The sequence below is a fragment of the Cervus canadensis genome, chromosome 1 (assembly GCF_019320065.1).
Source record: "Cervus canadensis isolate Bull #8, Minnesota chromosome 1, ASM1932006v1, whole genome shotgun sequence".
NCBI lineage: Eukaryota > Metazoa > Chordata > Mammalia > Artiodactyla > Cervidae > Cervus > Cervus canadensis.
In genome coordinates this window covers 92,294,978-92,311,831 of record NC_057386.1, presented here as the reverse complement: position 1 = coordinate 92,311,831, position 16,854 = coordinate 92,294,978, and the positions used below count along the sequence as shown (strand labels likewise).

At 36.5% G+C, this 16,854-nt stretch overlaps 2 protein-coding genes across 9 annotated transcripts in view; one reads left to right on the top strand and one right to left on the bottom strand.

Moving 5' to 3' along the window:
- FGF2 (fibroblast growth factor 2) overlaps nt 1-10,684 on the top strand; it is a 52,670-nt gene extending 41,986 nt beyond the window's left edge. The window contains exon 3 of the mRNA XM_043487071.1: nt 10,460-10,684. Within this exon, the coding sequence (XP_043343006.1) occupies nt 10,460-10,645 (186 nt within the window). The 3' untranslated portion in view covers nt 10,646-10,684. The remainder of the gene's footprint in view (nt 1-10,459) is intronic.
- A 149-nt stretch (nt 10,685-10,833) lies between these two features.
- The window catches only part of NUDT6 (nudix hydrolase 6), a 67,184-nt gene continuing 61,163 nt past the window's right edge, over nt 10,834-16,854 (bottom strand). For all 8 annotated transcript variants that reach the window (XM_043487025.1, XM_043487012.1, XM_043487062.1 and 5 more), the window contains 2 exons: nt 15,766-15,820; nt 10,834-11,500 (listed from right to left, as the gene is read on the bottom strand). In XM_043487025.1, the coding sequence (XP_043342960.1) occupies nt 11,103-11,500; nt 15,766-15,811 (444 nt within the window). In that variant the 5' untranslated portion in view covers nt 15,812-15,820 and the 3' untranslated portion in view covers nt 10,834-11,102. The remainder of the gene's footprint in view (nt 11,501-15,765; nt 15,821-16,854) is intronic.

The window sequence follows — 16,854 nt, the reverse complement described above, 5'->3', positions numbered from 1 at the left end:
AATTTAGTCTTATCTAATTTGAGCTAAGAGAAATTCAGGTGAAGATGTATAACTACATAGTTGGAATTATGGGTTTGGACTTTAGAGGAGAGGTATGTGTTGACCTCAGTGTCATCAGTATATAGGTAGTGGATAAAGAAGGGGAATGGATGAACTTTCCTAGGCAAAAAAAAAAAAAGGAATGAAGACTACTTGCATGTCTTCCACTGTTCTTGCTTACAAGCCTGTTGTCAACTCAAGGGATGATGTAATACTTGGGAATGTACTGAAGTAGCACGTTAAATATTTCCAGGACAGTGAATGTAAGGTTAACTCCAGTATTTTCACCTCGGGATGTGACAGACACACACAGCGTGAATCACTTTGTCTTCTCTAATAGTATTGACTTGGCCACCACCAGACAGTAACGGTGGTGGAGATAAGAAAGGAAATTACAACATTAGCTTCTGTCTTTAACTATGGACAACACTAGTCAAAACGGTTTCAAAGCTCCAGGCTTTCCTATGTCTGTCTCAGCCTGGCTCAGTGAGTGACTTCAGATTCTTACCCTGTGGTTTTCCATTATTGAGATTAGAAGATCTAGTAACCTGGTAATCATGCTGGTCCCGTAAGATCGTCGCTGGAGGGGTTATTTATCTTGAGAACGTAGGCTGGAACATAGGTTCATCTGTAATGATAAAAAGCTCTATAATTACCTAAAGTGATGATAACAAGCTATTCTACTTTACTTATGAAAACTTTTTTTTTCTTAAATTGAAGTTTAGTTGATTTATAATGTTGTTTTAGTTTCTGGTATACAGCAAAGTGATTCAGTTTTACACACACATGCACCTGGCAGATCAGTCTTTGGGCTTGCAAGAATTGGACAGTTCTTAGCAACTAAGCCACCACCACATACACCCACACATTTTTTTCACATTCATTTCCCTTATAGATTATACAAGACACTGAATATAGCTCTCTGTGCTATATATAAAGTAGACCTTGTTGCTTTTTTTTAATATATAGTAACTTGTATCTGTAATCCCAAACTCCTTATTCTTCTTCCCCTTTGGTAAGCATTAGTTTGTTTTCTATTGCTGTGAGTCTATTTCTATTTTGTAAATAAGTTGATTTGTATATTTTTCAGATTCTGCATATAAGTGATATGTGGTATTTCTCTTTTTCTGTCTGACGGACTTCACTCAGTATGATAATCTCTAGGTCCATCCATGTTGCTTCTATGGCATTATTCTATTTTATGGCTGAGTACTATTCCATTGTGTGTATATATACCACATCTTCTTTATCCATTCATCTGTTGATGGATATTTAGGTTGAGAAGCTACTCTACAAGTGCATCTCTGAAACTAGTGGGGTTGTAAAAGAGGAGAAAATTTATGACACTACACCTAAAAACTGAACTTTCTTCTCATTCTTACAGAATACTCTACAAGTTAGAATTCAGAGTATTCTGACCCCTTCTCTAGGTAAATGTCTATTAAGTGTCCCAAACTTGCTTCTGTACCATCAGAAGCATAACCTACTCTAAAATGAACAGTGTTTTCTAGCTTCTCCCTTAGCTAATAAGCAGGACCTTTCACAATATTTATGGTCACAGCATTTTTAGTCTTAAATATATTTCTGTCCCCTTGGATATGTGTTAATTCCTGATACAACAGACTTCCTTCAGATTGGTATAGCAAGAGTTAAATCAGCAGTGCTCAGATATTTACCACAAACTCTGTAGGGACAAAGCCACAGTTGTTACACATAAATGGAAAATTCAGGATTTATCAGTTTTCTTTGAGAAATGGCACCAGCCAAGATCCAGTTGTTCCAGCTCCCGTCCTAGAAGCTATTCCTGCCAAGTTCATGAGTTAATCTCTAGTCTTACCATTCAGTTTGTATGGCTTTCTGCCTTGCATTTCAGCAGCCATCCTCTTTCAGATTAGTCTGGGTGGGCTGTGTCAGTTTTCAGATGAAAAAGTAAGTGTCCCCACTCCCAAACCAAGGAGGCGGTTCAGTAAGTGGCATATTTCTTGGAGCCAGATCCATAGGCATTGAGCTGTCAACAGCAGCTTTTAGATCGTAATTTAAAAGTCTTGACCCTTGGTTATTAATATCATCTTGCCAGCATTTACTGGGTTGAGATGAATCACTGATGGTGAGACACCCCACAGCTAGGTAAGTCAGTGGGGACCCACTCAGGTGACTTCCCAGAGACTACTGGGCATGTGAGAAAAAAAAAAAAGACGACTTTGCATGTAAGTCCAAGGTTGTGACCGGTAGCCATCACGTGGGGATGCAGATGTTCCTTATTATGTAGAGACACTGGGGTTTGTGAACTTGAACTTGCCAAAGGCATAATTCTTTCCACTCTTTTACGAGGCCCTATTTCAAACAGCTGTGTTATGGCACATCCCTGGGTTCTTCTGCATTTCCCCCTGTGTGTGATTCCTACACGGATTTGTAAAACTTACTTCCCTCCCCTCAGAAAAAGCATTCTGGATAACAAAACATTTTAGTTTCTAGGAGTCACATTAGGCTGCCTACCACCAGTTGAGAGTATAAAAACAAGACTTACGTTGTGTATCTCTTTTTTTCCCCCCAACATCTTCACATGTTAAGGGTCTTCTCCCCCCTCTTCAAAGCTAGAAAATATAAATGTACAAGCAGTAACTTTATTTATCTGCCAAAGCATAAATTAAGGCTGATGTTGAGTATTCTTTAATACACAACAGACTCATTATTCCACTCCACAGCAAGATAAATTTTGTTGCTATGAGCAACAGAAGTCCATAACAAATATTAGAATTTGATTTCTTCAGTGTTCAAACTTGCATGTAATGAGGTTAACTGTGAGCTTAAGTTTAAATCACCAAACCTCAGTGTTAGCACTGGTATGAAAAAATTTGCCTGATCTTTATCTGCTAGAAAATTGCACATTGTTTTCTGTATTATGTGATATATTGTGATAACCTAAAAATAACTTAGCATTAAAATGTATGTGACCTGTGTTGATCCATAAAAGTGAAATATGCAAAAATTATATTATCTGAGGATACACATTTAATTACTGTAAAATCCTTTTTTACTTAACAACTTCTTGCTTGAGGGGCCTTTTAATGAAATGAAACTTACACACATAGTAAAGGAAAAGAGATTTTTGAGGGTTCACTTAGATTGGCAAAATATACTGATTAAATTTGTCAGAAAAATGCAGTAATTAAAGAGCAATATATATCACTTTAATTTTCTTTAAAATCATTTTTAAAAGATAAAAAGCTTCCCTGGGTGGCTCAGACGGTAAAGAATCCACCTGCAGTGTGGGAGACCTGGGTTTGATCTCTGGATCAGAAGATGCCCTGGAGAAGGAAATGGCAACCCACTCTAGTATTCTTGCCTGGAGAATCCCATAGGCAGAGGAGCCTGGCAGGCTACAGTCCATGGGGTCTCAAAAAGTAGGACATGACTGAACAACTGACACTTAACATTAGATTAGATGCAAACATTACTGCATATTCAGAACTACTGTTTTTTTTTTTTTTTTAGAAATCAATCATATAAAATTTTACACAGGCTACATATATACTACAATATTAAGATTAAATTTACTTTTAACTTTCCACACACTGTTCTGAAATAGTCAACACTGATACTGACATCATGTCTGTCTTTAATTCTCAGAAGTGGGGTAGGCAAAAGCATTTTTGGATTCATGTTGAGCAAACTCATAAGTTAAAACTGCAACATCACAGTGCTGTAAAAGAATGAATAATCAAAAAAACAGCACGGTGGAACGGCCCTAAAGGTCAATCTAACAGAAGTGCATGAGAATTCTGAGGCCAATACGTAAGGACAGGAGATAGGGGTGAGGGGGAAGGAGAAGAGAAGTTACTCAAGTTCTTTTTTTTCTTATAGTGTGCCAGGGCTTTAAGATTGTTTGAAGGCTTAAAAATTGTTAAAAACTGGGAGGGATCTTAAAGATCATCTAATCCAATCTTATTTTACAGATGAGAAAAGTAAGGTTGAGACAGGTTAAGAGCTCAAAGTTACAAATTAGTTAGGGATCAAGGCAACACTGTAATCCAGTCATCTTGACACATACAGATCCTCACAGATTTTCTTTGTCAAATTCTTGAAATGGGCCAACTGGCTTAGTTTCCTCAGGGACTAAGTAGTTCATAAAAATGAGAGTATATTCTATATTTCAATACTTATCCTGAATTCTTCCTTGGTCTTAGTTCTTTAACGTTTATTTCGATTTTGCAGTGTCACTGAATGTATAGCCTATATAAAATAATTTCATTTATTCATTAATTTAATAAATGTTTATTGATCACTTACTATGTGCCAGGTACTGATACAGCAATAGAAGAAAAACAACAGAAGACAATCTACCCATATGGCATTTATAGTCTGGTGAAATCAAGTGGATATGTATACATAAATAAATGATCTGTATCTGGATGTTTTAGAGCACAAAAATAAATGAGATGCTTTTATCCATCATGGTGTAACAAGAGTCACTAAATTCAGTTACTTGAAAGATGCTCTTATTGTGGTTACACTGTAGCGCTAGGGTCAGGTTTTAAAAATACTGATTTTAGAATAGTTTTAGGTTTTCAGTCAAGTTGTGAATATACAATACAGACAGCATCTATATACTTCATTCCCAGCTTCTCCTATTAACATATTAGCAGGGTACCTCTGTCACAACTAATGAATCAATATATTGATATATCATTATTAGCTAAAGTTCACACTTTATTCATATTTCCTTGGTTTACCTCATGTTCTTTTTCTGTTCCAGGATTAAGTTCAGGATACCACATTTAGTCATCCTATCTCTTTGGTCTCTCCTCTACACTCTGACAGTTCCTTAGACTTTCCTTTTTTTGATTTGAGTTTGAGGAGTACTAGTCAAATAAGGTCTTTCAGTTTGGGTTTGCCTGATTAGACATGTGTTATAAGTATTTGGGAAATTTATTTCACAGGGGTAGAGTGCCATATTTTCGTTGTATCATGTCAGAGAACCGACTTACCACTAATAATACTAACCGTGATCACCTGGCTGAGGTAGTGTTCTCTCCACTGTAAAGTTACTCCTGTTCACCCCTTTCTGTACTGCATTCTCTGGAAGAAAGTCACTATACACAATCTACATTTAAGAGATTGGGGGGTGGGGATGGGTGTCGTTTATGCTCCATCTCCTTGAGGAAGTAGCTACATAAATTATTTTTATTCTTTTGTATGAGAAATTTGTCTATTCTCCATTTATTTATTTAATCATTTATATCAGTATATGTGCATGGGTATTTAATTTTATGCTTTGGGTTATAATCCAAAACTTTGCTGTGTATTTGAAATTGTTTCAGCTTTGACCACTGGGAGCTTTTTCAGTTGGCTCTCATGCTCTTTCACATACCCCAGACAATGTGGGCTTTTTTGAGTACTTCCTTATGGCCTCTAAGAGTGCTCCAGGCTCATCTTGTATAGTCCCTACTCCAGCCTAGAATGAGCTATTTCTCTAAGGAGCTTGGTTCCTTTTAATACCTTTAGAAAATGGTATTAGAAACCAAGATCTGGGTGTTTGCTTCTGGGCAGTCTTACCTGACAGGGCAAGGCATATAAGCATATACCAACCTGAACAGTTCCATATTTAACCAGGTGTATGGTTTTATATTAAAAAACGAGTACATGCTGATGTATCCAACCCTAATCCACCAGTATCACATGAACCACTTTAGCCTTCCATGCTGGCTTGTCTATAGCCACCTACTCCAAGAGTGAGAAACCTGGTTCCTCCCATCTCCTGCAATTAGTTTTTCATTATGTGTAAGTATCTCACACTGGTTCACTTTCTTTTAATTTGAGATTTCAAAATGTCTAGATGAAATATAAATCAAACTATTTAAAAATGTTGACTATGCTTTTTCAAACTTTGTTCAATTCTTTGCTATTTAGATTCCTACAAGGGGTCAAACTTCCAGCACACACCATCTTTAAAACCATGAGCATCACTCATCAGTAGCAACAAATGCTTATTAAGTCCCTTATCTTATTAAGATCCTAAGCTATGCTGGTTCATGTACATAGCATTCAGGAAAGTCTTGAGGTGTGGTCTACCACTAACACAAAATAGATTTATATTACTCTCATACATGTACATATACATTCATTTTTTAGAATCCATACCTTTTAGAATTGAGAATAATGGTTTACTGAAATTACTGTAACACACTTCCTAGCTTTCAAATAAATTAGTACTTTTCAAGTTCCAATTCTGTGATTATTAGCATTAGTAAGAGGGAAAGAAGGTTAAGTGATGTCTGTTACATAGTAAGTGCTCAGTAAACATTACTTTTCTCCACTAGAATACCTACTATTCATCTCAAACTCAACATGTCCAAAACTGAATTCCAAATCTCTCTCTATAAAACCCATTCCCATTCATAGCCTTCCCCATCCCAGCAAGCCCATCACTGGGCAATAATGTCAGTGCCATCCTTGACTTCTCTGTATCTCTTACCCTGAACATCTGATCTGTCAAGTAACTCTGACAACTCTACCTGCAGAACACATCCAGGAGGAGACAGCTTCTGATCCTCTCTGGTGCCACGACTGTGGTCCGCTCTGTCTAGGTTCCTGAGCAAGCCACCAACAGGTGTCTCCACATCTGCCTTTGGTCCAGAGTAATCCTGGAAAAATAGATCAGATCATGCTCAAAAGTCTATAGTGTCTTTTCATTTTCTCAGGGTAGAAGCCAACATGTTTGTAGTAGCCTACGACTCTTGTATCTCATTACTTCTCTGCCTTATTTCCTATTCCTTTTCTCCTCTAAACCCTCTGCTTTATTTAACTCTCTTGCTGCACTTCACACTCTAGGCATGATCCTGTTGAAGGGATTTTACACTGGCTTTCCCCTCTGCTTGGAATGCTCTTCTCTAGTATCTGGAGGGTTAACCCCACCTCCTTTAAATTTTTGCTCAAATACCAGAGCCTACTGTGACTATGCTATTTAATATTGCAACCTAGTCTGTACCCACCACCATTTCCGTCTTATCCTATTCAGCTTTATCATATAATTCACTCAGTTATGCTTACTGCTTATTGTATATCTCCACCAGTGAGAACTGGAGCAGCAAAAAGGGAGGGATCCTTGTTCAGATTTGTTCCCTTATGTATCCCAGTGCCTAGAAGAAATACATGTTAAATGAATAAATGCATTATTTGAACTATGTGCTTTTTGTGTCCCAGAACTATTCTTTTTCTTTTTTTCATTTATTTTTATTAGTTGGAGGCTAATTACTTTGCAGTATTGTAGTGGTTTTTGCCATATATTGACATGAATCAGCCATGGATTTACATGTGTTCCTCATCCCGATCCCCCCTCCCACCTCCCTCGCCCAGAACTATTCTTAAACTTTAAAAAATGAAAAATTAAATTTGATGAAAATAGATACATGGGCAAAGGGTATCTACAGTCTGAAATAAGTTACTAAGAACCTTGAATTTTGGATTCCTTATTTGTCAGTGAGTATAATATTGTGTTGGCCGAAAAGTTCGTTTTGATTTTTCTGTAATATGGTATGAAAACCTGAACAAACTTTTTGGCTGACACAGTAAATAAAATGCTATGCATGAGAGCAGCCAATAACCGTGAATTAAGGGATTTCCTAGCTCCTGGGCCTATGTAAAATAAGGCCTTGAAGAACAAGTTGTATAAGCCCTTAGAAGCTATTTATCTACTTCCTCTGTGATGTTGCTTTTCCTTTTCTCTTAAGTTTGAAATGGTGAGCAGTTATACAAAAAAAGCTCTCTAAATATGTTTATAAAGTTTTTAAAAAATTACATTGCATCGATTTTTAACAGGAATACTGACATCACAGCCAGTGAAGAGGATTTGTAAACTCAGAATGGAAGGAACTGAAAATCACTTAAAAAGGGATGTTAAATGCCTGGTTTTAGTGAGACTGAATTTTGGCCCTACTACCCATTAAAAAGATGGGAGTTTGTTTTCAAGTGCATAGCAGCAGTTTAGTAAACTTACATGTCTGAATGTTTGGCACAGATGCACAGTTTCCTTCTCTCCCTTCTGTGTAAAAGAACAAGGAACCTCTGTTTTAAAAAATTGTGGGTTCCATGATGTATTATCCACTTAATCCCAGGTATCATTCCTTTTCTCTAAAACATTAGCAGTTGGCTGAGAAGGCATATATTACTGGTATGGTACATATCCCATTGGCCAAACATTATAGGTGGGACACCCTTGAGGCTAACCAAACACCAAACAAGAGCTTCTCAGCACCCTGAGACTAACTGACGTGGGTGAGGTCTGCCCCTGGGGAGCTGGCCCGGATCCCGGGGGTGACCTCCGTGTCACCCTCACGGTCACGCAGCTTCTCCTTCAACTCTCCTCCTCTGCTCCTGCTCTCACACCTGGAGCAGGGACGAGGAAGAGCTTTGCTGCTGGCCTGAAAAATGGCAAGATAACCTGTAGCACTTTAACACATGAAGCATGATAACTTCACAAAACATAGAGTGAAAATACTGGCTACGGACTACTCACGTTAGTGTATGTATTCCACTGTTACCACATTTGAATCTCTTTGAAAACCCCAAGATAGTCCTATGTATCATACAGCTGTTCCTTGTGTAATGTCTGCTTCTCTGTAAGGCTACCTGTGATTTGCATCAGAAGGCCTGAAGTTGCTTTCTTAGGTGCAAAAAATGAGCAAACTAGATAAATTTGCATTTCAATTTATAAAAGTTAACTGTAGTCAGAATAAGCCAAGTAAAATTCTTATCCCTAGAAGCTGACTAAAGGAGCTAATATTCACTTTTAGGGCTTTCTCAGTACTTTACTTTTAGAACACTGATTATCATGTCAGTTCTTTTCATTGCTGTACTTACATGTTTTTCTCACACTTTGTGCCACTGTGTTTATCTTAGAACCAAAGAATCTGGGGAAAGATTCAAGTCTTTTGAATGTGGATTTCCTTAAACCTCGTTTCCTAGATTTGAGTATGTAGAAATCAGCTGGAATCTGGTATGCTCACTAATACAAAACCATAGGTTTATGTCATATATCTGTGTACGCATGTTGTATGTGGAGATGTGTGTAAATTTATATGGTTTTCTATATAATATTATCATCCTACCCTACTTAACTAATTGTAATGTAAAATATAATTTTTCTTCTCATCCCTTAAATCGAGTAAGTCACTTGTTGACTTTCCACCCCAGAGGTCAGTAAGTATCATCAGTGCTGCCCTATGAAGTTGATTTTTGAACATTTACCTGAACATTTACCTGCAACAGCCTACTGGACTCTCTAACTTGGAATACTATTTCCAGTTCTCACTATTTGTAAATCTAGCTATTCTCCACCCCCTCTAATAAACTGTTGAAGTAAAATGGCAGAGTGGTTTCCCTTCCCACAGGAGACTGTCAAGATTACTTATTCCTCTTTATCTGTTAGTGTTTTGAGAATGCTGTGCTGTGCTTAGTTGCTCAGTCGTGTCCGACTCTTTGAGACCCCACATTCTGCAGCCCACTGGGCTCCTCTGTCCATGGGAATTCTTCAGGCAAGGATACTGGAGTGGATTGCCATGCCCTCCTCCAGGGGATCTTCCCAACCCAGGGATCGAACCTAGGACTCCCATATTGCAGGCAGATTCTTTACTGACTGAGCCACCAGGGAAGCCCAAGAATACTTAAGTGGGTAGCCATTCCCTTCTCCAGGGGATCTTCCTGACCCAGGAATTCAACCGGGGTCTCCTGCATTGCAGGTGGATTCTTTACCAGCTGAGCTACCAGGGAAGCCCTTGAGAATGCTAACCATATGACAATGTACCAGTACAATTTTTTGGCATTATATACATTGGCAATTTTCTGTACATAAACTATTCTCTTTATGCCTTAGAATCAGTGTCAGTCACTAGAAAAAAACATAATTTAAGGAATAAATTCTGTTTCTTTGAGTGAAGTATTACTAAAACCCTTCTTCTTTATGGGAAGGTTACCCCTGGATTATAGTACTAGAGATGGATGGACCACAAATACCTAAGTGAAAGCCATTGCTTTGCATTTCCCTAAGTGTAGCGTGCTTCCTGTTCTTGGATTTATCCTTTGTGGAGACCACTGAAAATCTGTGTTTGTGGATGTTTTAGTTCTGTGCCAGTGTGGTTCTTAGACTGCCTGGGTGCTTTTGCTGCCCAATACCTGTCTGTCGTGAGGCTCCAGGATGGTCCTTGGACTGCTCCTCCAGAGAGATGTGCTTCAAGTTGTCCTGCCGACATGCTGTGCTTCTGTCCTGAATATTTCTGCAGAATAAGAAATCTGTGTCAGATTTTGGCTTGTTGAGTCTTGCTAGTTTGACTGTTCTGCTGAACCCAAAGCACTGCATACTATTTCTTTAAATATTTAATATGAAAGTATCACAACAACTACTAATTTTTCCTTTATTTTGCAGAAATGTGTTACAGACGAGTGTTTCTTTTTTGAACGATTGGAGTCTAATAACTACAATACTTACCGGTCAAGGAAATACTCCAGTTGGTATGTGGCACTGAAACGAACTGGGCAGTATAAACTTGGACCCAAAACAGGACCTGGGCAGAAAGCTATACTTTTTCTTCCAATGTCTGCTAAGAGCTGATCTTAATGGCAGCATCTGATCTCACTTTACGTGAAGAGGTATATTTCAGAAATTTGTTAATGAAAAAAAAAATGTGTACAGTGATCTGCTCAGTTTGAGTAACTGTTCAGATAACCTTTTATCTAGTAGTAAAATATTTAACCATTGCTGTAGTTTTTATAAAAGAAAAAACACAATAACAGCAAAAATTCCTGGAAAATGTATACACTTCCACTTTTTATATAGCATTTCCTTTTATCCAGTGAAACTTACTTAAAGCTACAATCTCTCATACAGTTGCTTCATTTGAAAAGAGGCTTTCAAAATGTGTACAAACACGCTTTCTTCATGGAAATTATAGACATTAGAAAATTAAAGTCATATTTAGTTATTAACCCAAATGTCCACTACTTCCTATAATATGGCACACATTAATCTACATGTACAAACTTAAACATTTTAAAAACATGTAAAGAATTTAATCCATTCCTGTCATAGTTTTGTAACTGTCTGGCAGTTTCTTGTGATAGAGTTTATAGAACAAGCCTGTGTAAACTGCTGGCAGTTCTTCCATGGTCAGATCAATTTTGTCAAACCCTTCTCTGTACCCATATAGCAGCAGTCTTGCAACTCTGCTTGTGATGGGAGTTGTATTTTTAGTCTTGACTAGATCACTGAGATCCATCCACTCACACTTTAAGCATTCATGCTGGCAAAAATTTACGGTGAATGAATATGGCTTTAAGCGGCAGATAATATACATATCTGACTTCCCAAAAGCTCCCGGATGGGTGTGCTGTTGCCGAATACTCAGGAGGGATCTGAATTCTGATTTAATACCAGTCTCTTCAAAAACTTCTCGAACTGCTGTATCTCCTACATAAAAGAAAATGTACAAATCAATAAGGATTATACTTTGAGAAATTTAATCAAAGATTTTCAGATAAGGAAGCATTATTATGTAAAGGTTCAAAAGGTAAAACTTCACCCTAAGAAAATAAAGCTTTCCCTGTAAACTCTGTCCTCTGGACATCCTGAAATAACAAAGTATTTTCTTACCACTGTATACCTAAGAAGCTTTTGAAATACTGAATATTTCTTTGGCTTCTACTTGCAAGCTTACCCATCTACATATATATATTTTGGGAGTCACATATTTTTAAACTCTTCCTGTTTTATTCCCAAAAGGTGAAAACATAGGTTGCAAAGCTGTAGTTAATATTCCTGTATATTTTTTCATTATTATCTTGTTCCTGATTATCCATTAAAACTGCCTAAACTGATAAACATTTGAAGTAAGAAAAAGTGATCCATTCTTCTTTACAAAAGTCTGTAGAGCTGCCTAATATATAGAACTAGGAAATGATTCAAATCATCCCTGGTCTCTCCTGGGACCGTAAGGCCTCTGAAGTCTTAGACCAGATTTCTTTATAACCATTTTGTTATGCTCTTCTAGTTATTCTGTCAGTGGAATCCCACCATGGTAATTTCTGGCATTTTCTTTGTTTCTTTCTGTTTCAAAGAACTTGGGATTCATTTTTCTAACACCAAGATGCTACCGTCATCAGAAGTTTAAAAAAAACATGAAATTTACAGAATTTTATAATATTACCAGGGTTTTCACATTTTAGAAGGTTGATTTTTTAATAATACGCAAATTTCTAGGACAGGATTTTTATTGCCATTAACTTATTTTTGTGGCTGCTCTTTCTAAATATCCAGACGAACCTCCTATCTGGGATTTCTGTAATTTTGTGATGCTGTCATTGTCTCCCAAAGTGTTTATGAAAAGCCCTTAAAATAGCTGCCTTCCTTGTCTATTTTCTGGGAAGTTTCACAATTGCCACAAGTATAGATTTTTGTTCAAATATCCTTTAATGCCTTCATTTTCTTGTTTGTCAGGTTGTAAACTGTATTTGGCTTCTCAGTAGTCCTACTAGTTAGGAATAGGCAAGGAAGAGCAAGTAAACAAGAAATGTTTCAATGTTTTTTCTAATCACAGCTCTGGAAATAAGCACAGGAAGAGTAGTGTGTAAAATATGACATCTGTCTGCCATATTTGAATTCTATGTGAACTTCCTTTGAGCTTTGCCAAAGATCAAATAAACATGGTTAGAAATTATATTTTTAAAAATATAGAAATATATATATGTTAAGAAAAGAAAAACTTGGCTTAAGAAAAATAATTTTTTGTTGTATTAAAAAATTTGTATCAAGTTTGTTAAAGATTGTGGAACTACTCTTAAATTTTATATGTCATTTGCTGATTTGACTTAAAAATTGTTTAAATGTTTAAAAAGTTCTTTAAACATTTTGAAATGACCATGGGGGTCTTGTTTAGCTCTTAGTAACACTAGTCAAGAGTTTAGCATTTAGTTCCTGTCTAGCCTGCTTGTATGTTATGGAAGCACAGGATGGGGCTGGTGAGTCAATCTGCCAGGCTTAGCTGTCACCACAGCAGCTGATTCAAAGTCAGCATTGCCTGGGTAGTTTGATCCATTTAATTTCAATCATGATGCCATTGACTAGACTAAAAATTGAATGGGCAAATAAGTATTTTTAGATCTAGAGGAACCAACCCCTTCTATATTAAGACTGAAATCTCTTCTCCAAAGGATTTTATGATGAATTTAAAAATTTTAATTTAGATAAAGTGCTTTATTCTCTTGTATCTTTATTATTTTAAATGTACTGTAACTAAACTCAATAGCAGTTTATAGATTTGAAGAATACAGGAACAACCAAGAGGGTTTTGTTTTTATTTTTGCTGGTTCAAAGAAATGTTTAAAAACATCATAGTGTTTTATTTAGTTAAAGGACAATAATGAAATGGAGTTTATATTTGTTACTTCTATTTCATAATATTTAATAACAGGATTAGGTTGAAATAAAATAATAGGAAAAACTGCAGAATGTGGATTTTCCTGGTGTTTCCCCCTCACTCTGGTACACTGCTGAGCTCTGAGCAGACCCCATTGCTTTACAGACCTTTGGCTACACAGGGGGTTATCCTCCTGTCAGTGCTAATGAGATCCCGGCCCCCCCAAGAAAGGCAGCTTCTGTTTTTAACCTTATCTGTAGATACCTTTGTACTCTGCTTCATTCATCTAATACTTATCAAAGAATGAAGGATTCCAAACAAATGAGCTTCTTATTTTAACTAGTGTTTACTGCTTAAGAGCCAGTATGAACATTTGCACATTTATGATGGTGGCAGTCCTATTACATACTTTCCTAAAAACAGAGTTTAAAGAAAACAAATAATTCCTGGTTGATCTGGCTTCATCATTAAGAGTAGTCTATTACTGTACTGTTACAAAACAGAAATGTATTCTACATAGACATGGTCTTTCAGATCTCTATGTCACTTACATTTCTAGCTGCTTTCAGAGTTTTATCACTTCTGAGGCAATGCTTCAGTTTTTCCTACTCCTAGGCAATATGGTAAATGCCAGTTGCTGCTTTTTTCTTAATTCCATATGGCTGGAGGCATTAAAAACAATCTCAGACTAGGTGGGTTGTTGTGATAACCACAAATACTTTAAAAAAGTAGTGAATTTCTAGTTATATGGACTTGAAATGTTCCGGAGTACACTCAAACCTAAAGTATATTTACCTGGTATGTAAATGTGTTTATTTAACATTTAAAAATATATCTGAAATTCAGAATATCGATGAAAACTCAAATGAAAAAAGTTACTCATTTGAGAAGGCAAGGTTCAGAAGAGGAAGTTATACAAACTTCCTATAGACTGCTGTTTGCCCAGTATGGATTAGATAAGGATGTAAAACAGACACTTAACTAGTTCACATGATCTCATATCACATAAGGATAGTGTGAGATAATCAGGAGTTCTAGAATAAATGGCTTTTTCTTTCAGCACTGGCACTACTACAAAATCCTTTTATTTCAACAGAAGACCTAGGGAGGTCTAAGCTAAAGGTCAGTAAGTACCTAAAAACCAAAATCTGCTATGATATATTTGAATGTAGTGAATTTACTTATAGGATGTTAGGAGTTGGCTCTATACTACGAATTGGGCATTTTCATCTGTGGAACATTAAAAAAAATTTCATGTATATATATATATACATTTAAAAATAATTTTAGGACACTGCCTTCATATAAATGATGGCTAAAGAGAATAGGGGACATATACACACTGAGGAAAAAGTCATAGAAACATAGTTAAGTATGAAATGAGTTATCTATTGATTTATTATGATAGGGACTGTGCCTGACACAATGGTTTAAGGAAGAGACAGGAAAACTCAGTTTCTACTCTCCTCGATTTCCTGTAAAATCAGTGACATAAAGAATTCTTAGCTTCAAACTTCCCTATCTTAAATACTGAGCTCAGTAAATTGTTCTAGAAAATTATCTCTCATTTCAGACTTTCTCACATGAGACATGTTACCATCTGTTGGCTTTCTGACTATTCAAAATAAATAGATAAAATTTCCGTAAACAGAAGAATTATACCCCCACTGTTCAGTAATTGCCTTTATAAATATTTCACATTTCATTTAAAAGTTTCTCCTCAACCTTGTGATAAAATGGTCAAGAATTTTTCTAACAGTTCAGTTCCAACAATTTTGCTATGCTTAGTCACTCAGTTGTGTCCGACTCTTGTGACTCCATGGACTGTAGCCGACCAGGCTCCTCTGTCCATGGGGATTCTCCAGGCAAGAATACTAGAGTCGGTTGCCATGCCCTCCTTCAGGGGATCTTCCCAACCAAGGGATCAAACCCAGGTCTCCCACATTGCAGGCGGATTCTTAACTGTCTGACCCACCAGGGAAACCCTCCAACGCTTTTAGTCAAATTCAAAATATCCCTTAATGCTAACCTTAACTGTATATCCAAAGCTTCTCATTTTCAAATTAATCTAGAAGCAGTCCTAAGCCAGAAAACCAGTGTTATGCTCTGAATGGTATTATTTATACTAATGGAATAAACTAATGTTAAGAAGTTTTGCTGTTAATATTATATCAGCACTGAATAACTTCATTGAAACTTTCTGACTTAGTCTAAACCAATTAGAAAGCTTAAAATCTCATTCTTAGCTCTAGATCAAGAAAGTAAACACATAAATTTATTCAGCATTTTCACATCAATTATAAATATATAAGATACCCACCGATATCTTCTCCAGGCTCTGACAGGCCTCCTGGGAACTTCCACATATTTTTCAGCTGCAGTATTAAATCAGAAAGCAAAGTTAACACAGCTTTTATGTTAACACTAACATACACATACATAGAGATGCCACAGAAGCTACCCATAATTGATCAAGGTGGTTGAGAATTTATTTTTTGGTAACTGCCACCAATTTTTTTCCGCTTCCTTCCTTATTCTTCCCTTCTTTCCTCGGGAAACTGCTGACTTGTGAAATCTTTCCCATCTTTTTCTTTAGGAAATAGAAGTGGTTTTTTTATGTTAATGTGATAAATTCTGTATGAGTGAAACAGTGGGGGGAACATCTACTGAATTTGTGTAGTTAAAAATTTTTGCTGCTAGTTTATTAAAGAATACATGAAACTTACTGATGCTGCTATAAATTAGTAGAAAATATGATATAAATGTAATCATTAAAGTATGCTATTTTAAATTTTCAGTTTACTTTCTATATTGTGTATCTAATCAGTTATATTAATCTTAAGACTTTTCTTGTTCTCTGTGTTAATGATTTTATGTAAAAATGTAATTGCCTTTCATGGGAAGTGTGAATAAAATTGATTTAAGTTTCTGGCTTTTTGTATATACCATTTCCTTTTTTGGTGGGGAGGGGCAGGTGGGAAGATCTGATCTAGGACTGGAGATAAATATGAAAACTTGATTTAAATAATTCTGCAGTAGTATGGAACAATATTCTTATGGCTGACATGATTATTTTTTCCTGTTAGAATTCTGTTATACCAATCCATCACCATGATAAAAACTGAAGAATTAGAAATTACAACATGCATAAAGGTGCTGAGCTTGGGGCCAGTACACCTCACACTCTTCATTCATAAAACAAGCTTATGGACCTCACTGCTGTGCTTTGTGGCCCACTCATTTCCTGGACAAGAGCTCCTTAGAGAATGTGTCATTTCCCAGCTATGCTAGGTTGGAGACTAGTGGCATGGTTCCCAGAGTTTCCACAGACTGTTGATTATGTGGGTACAGAATTCTGGCTTTCCACCCTTCTGTGTCTGGCTCAGACCTGAGATTAATTTATAAAGCA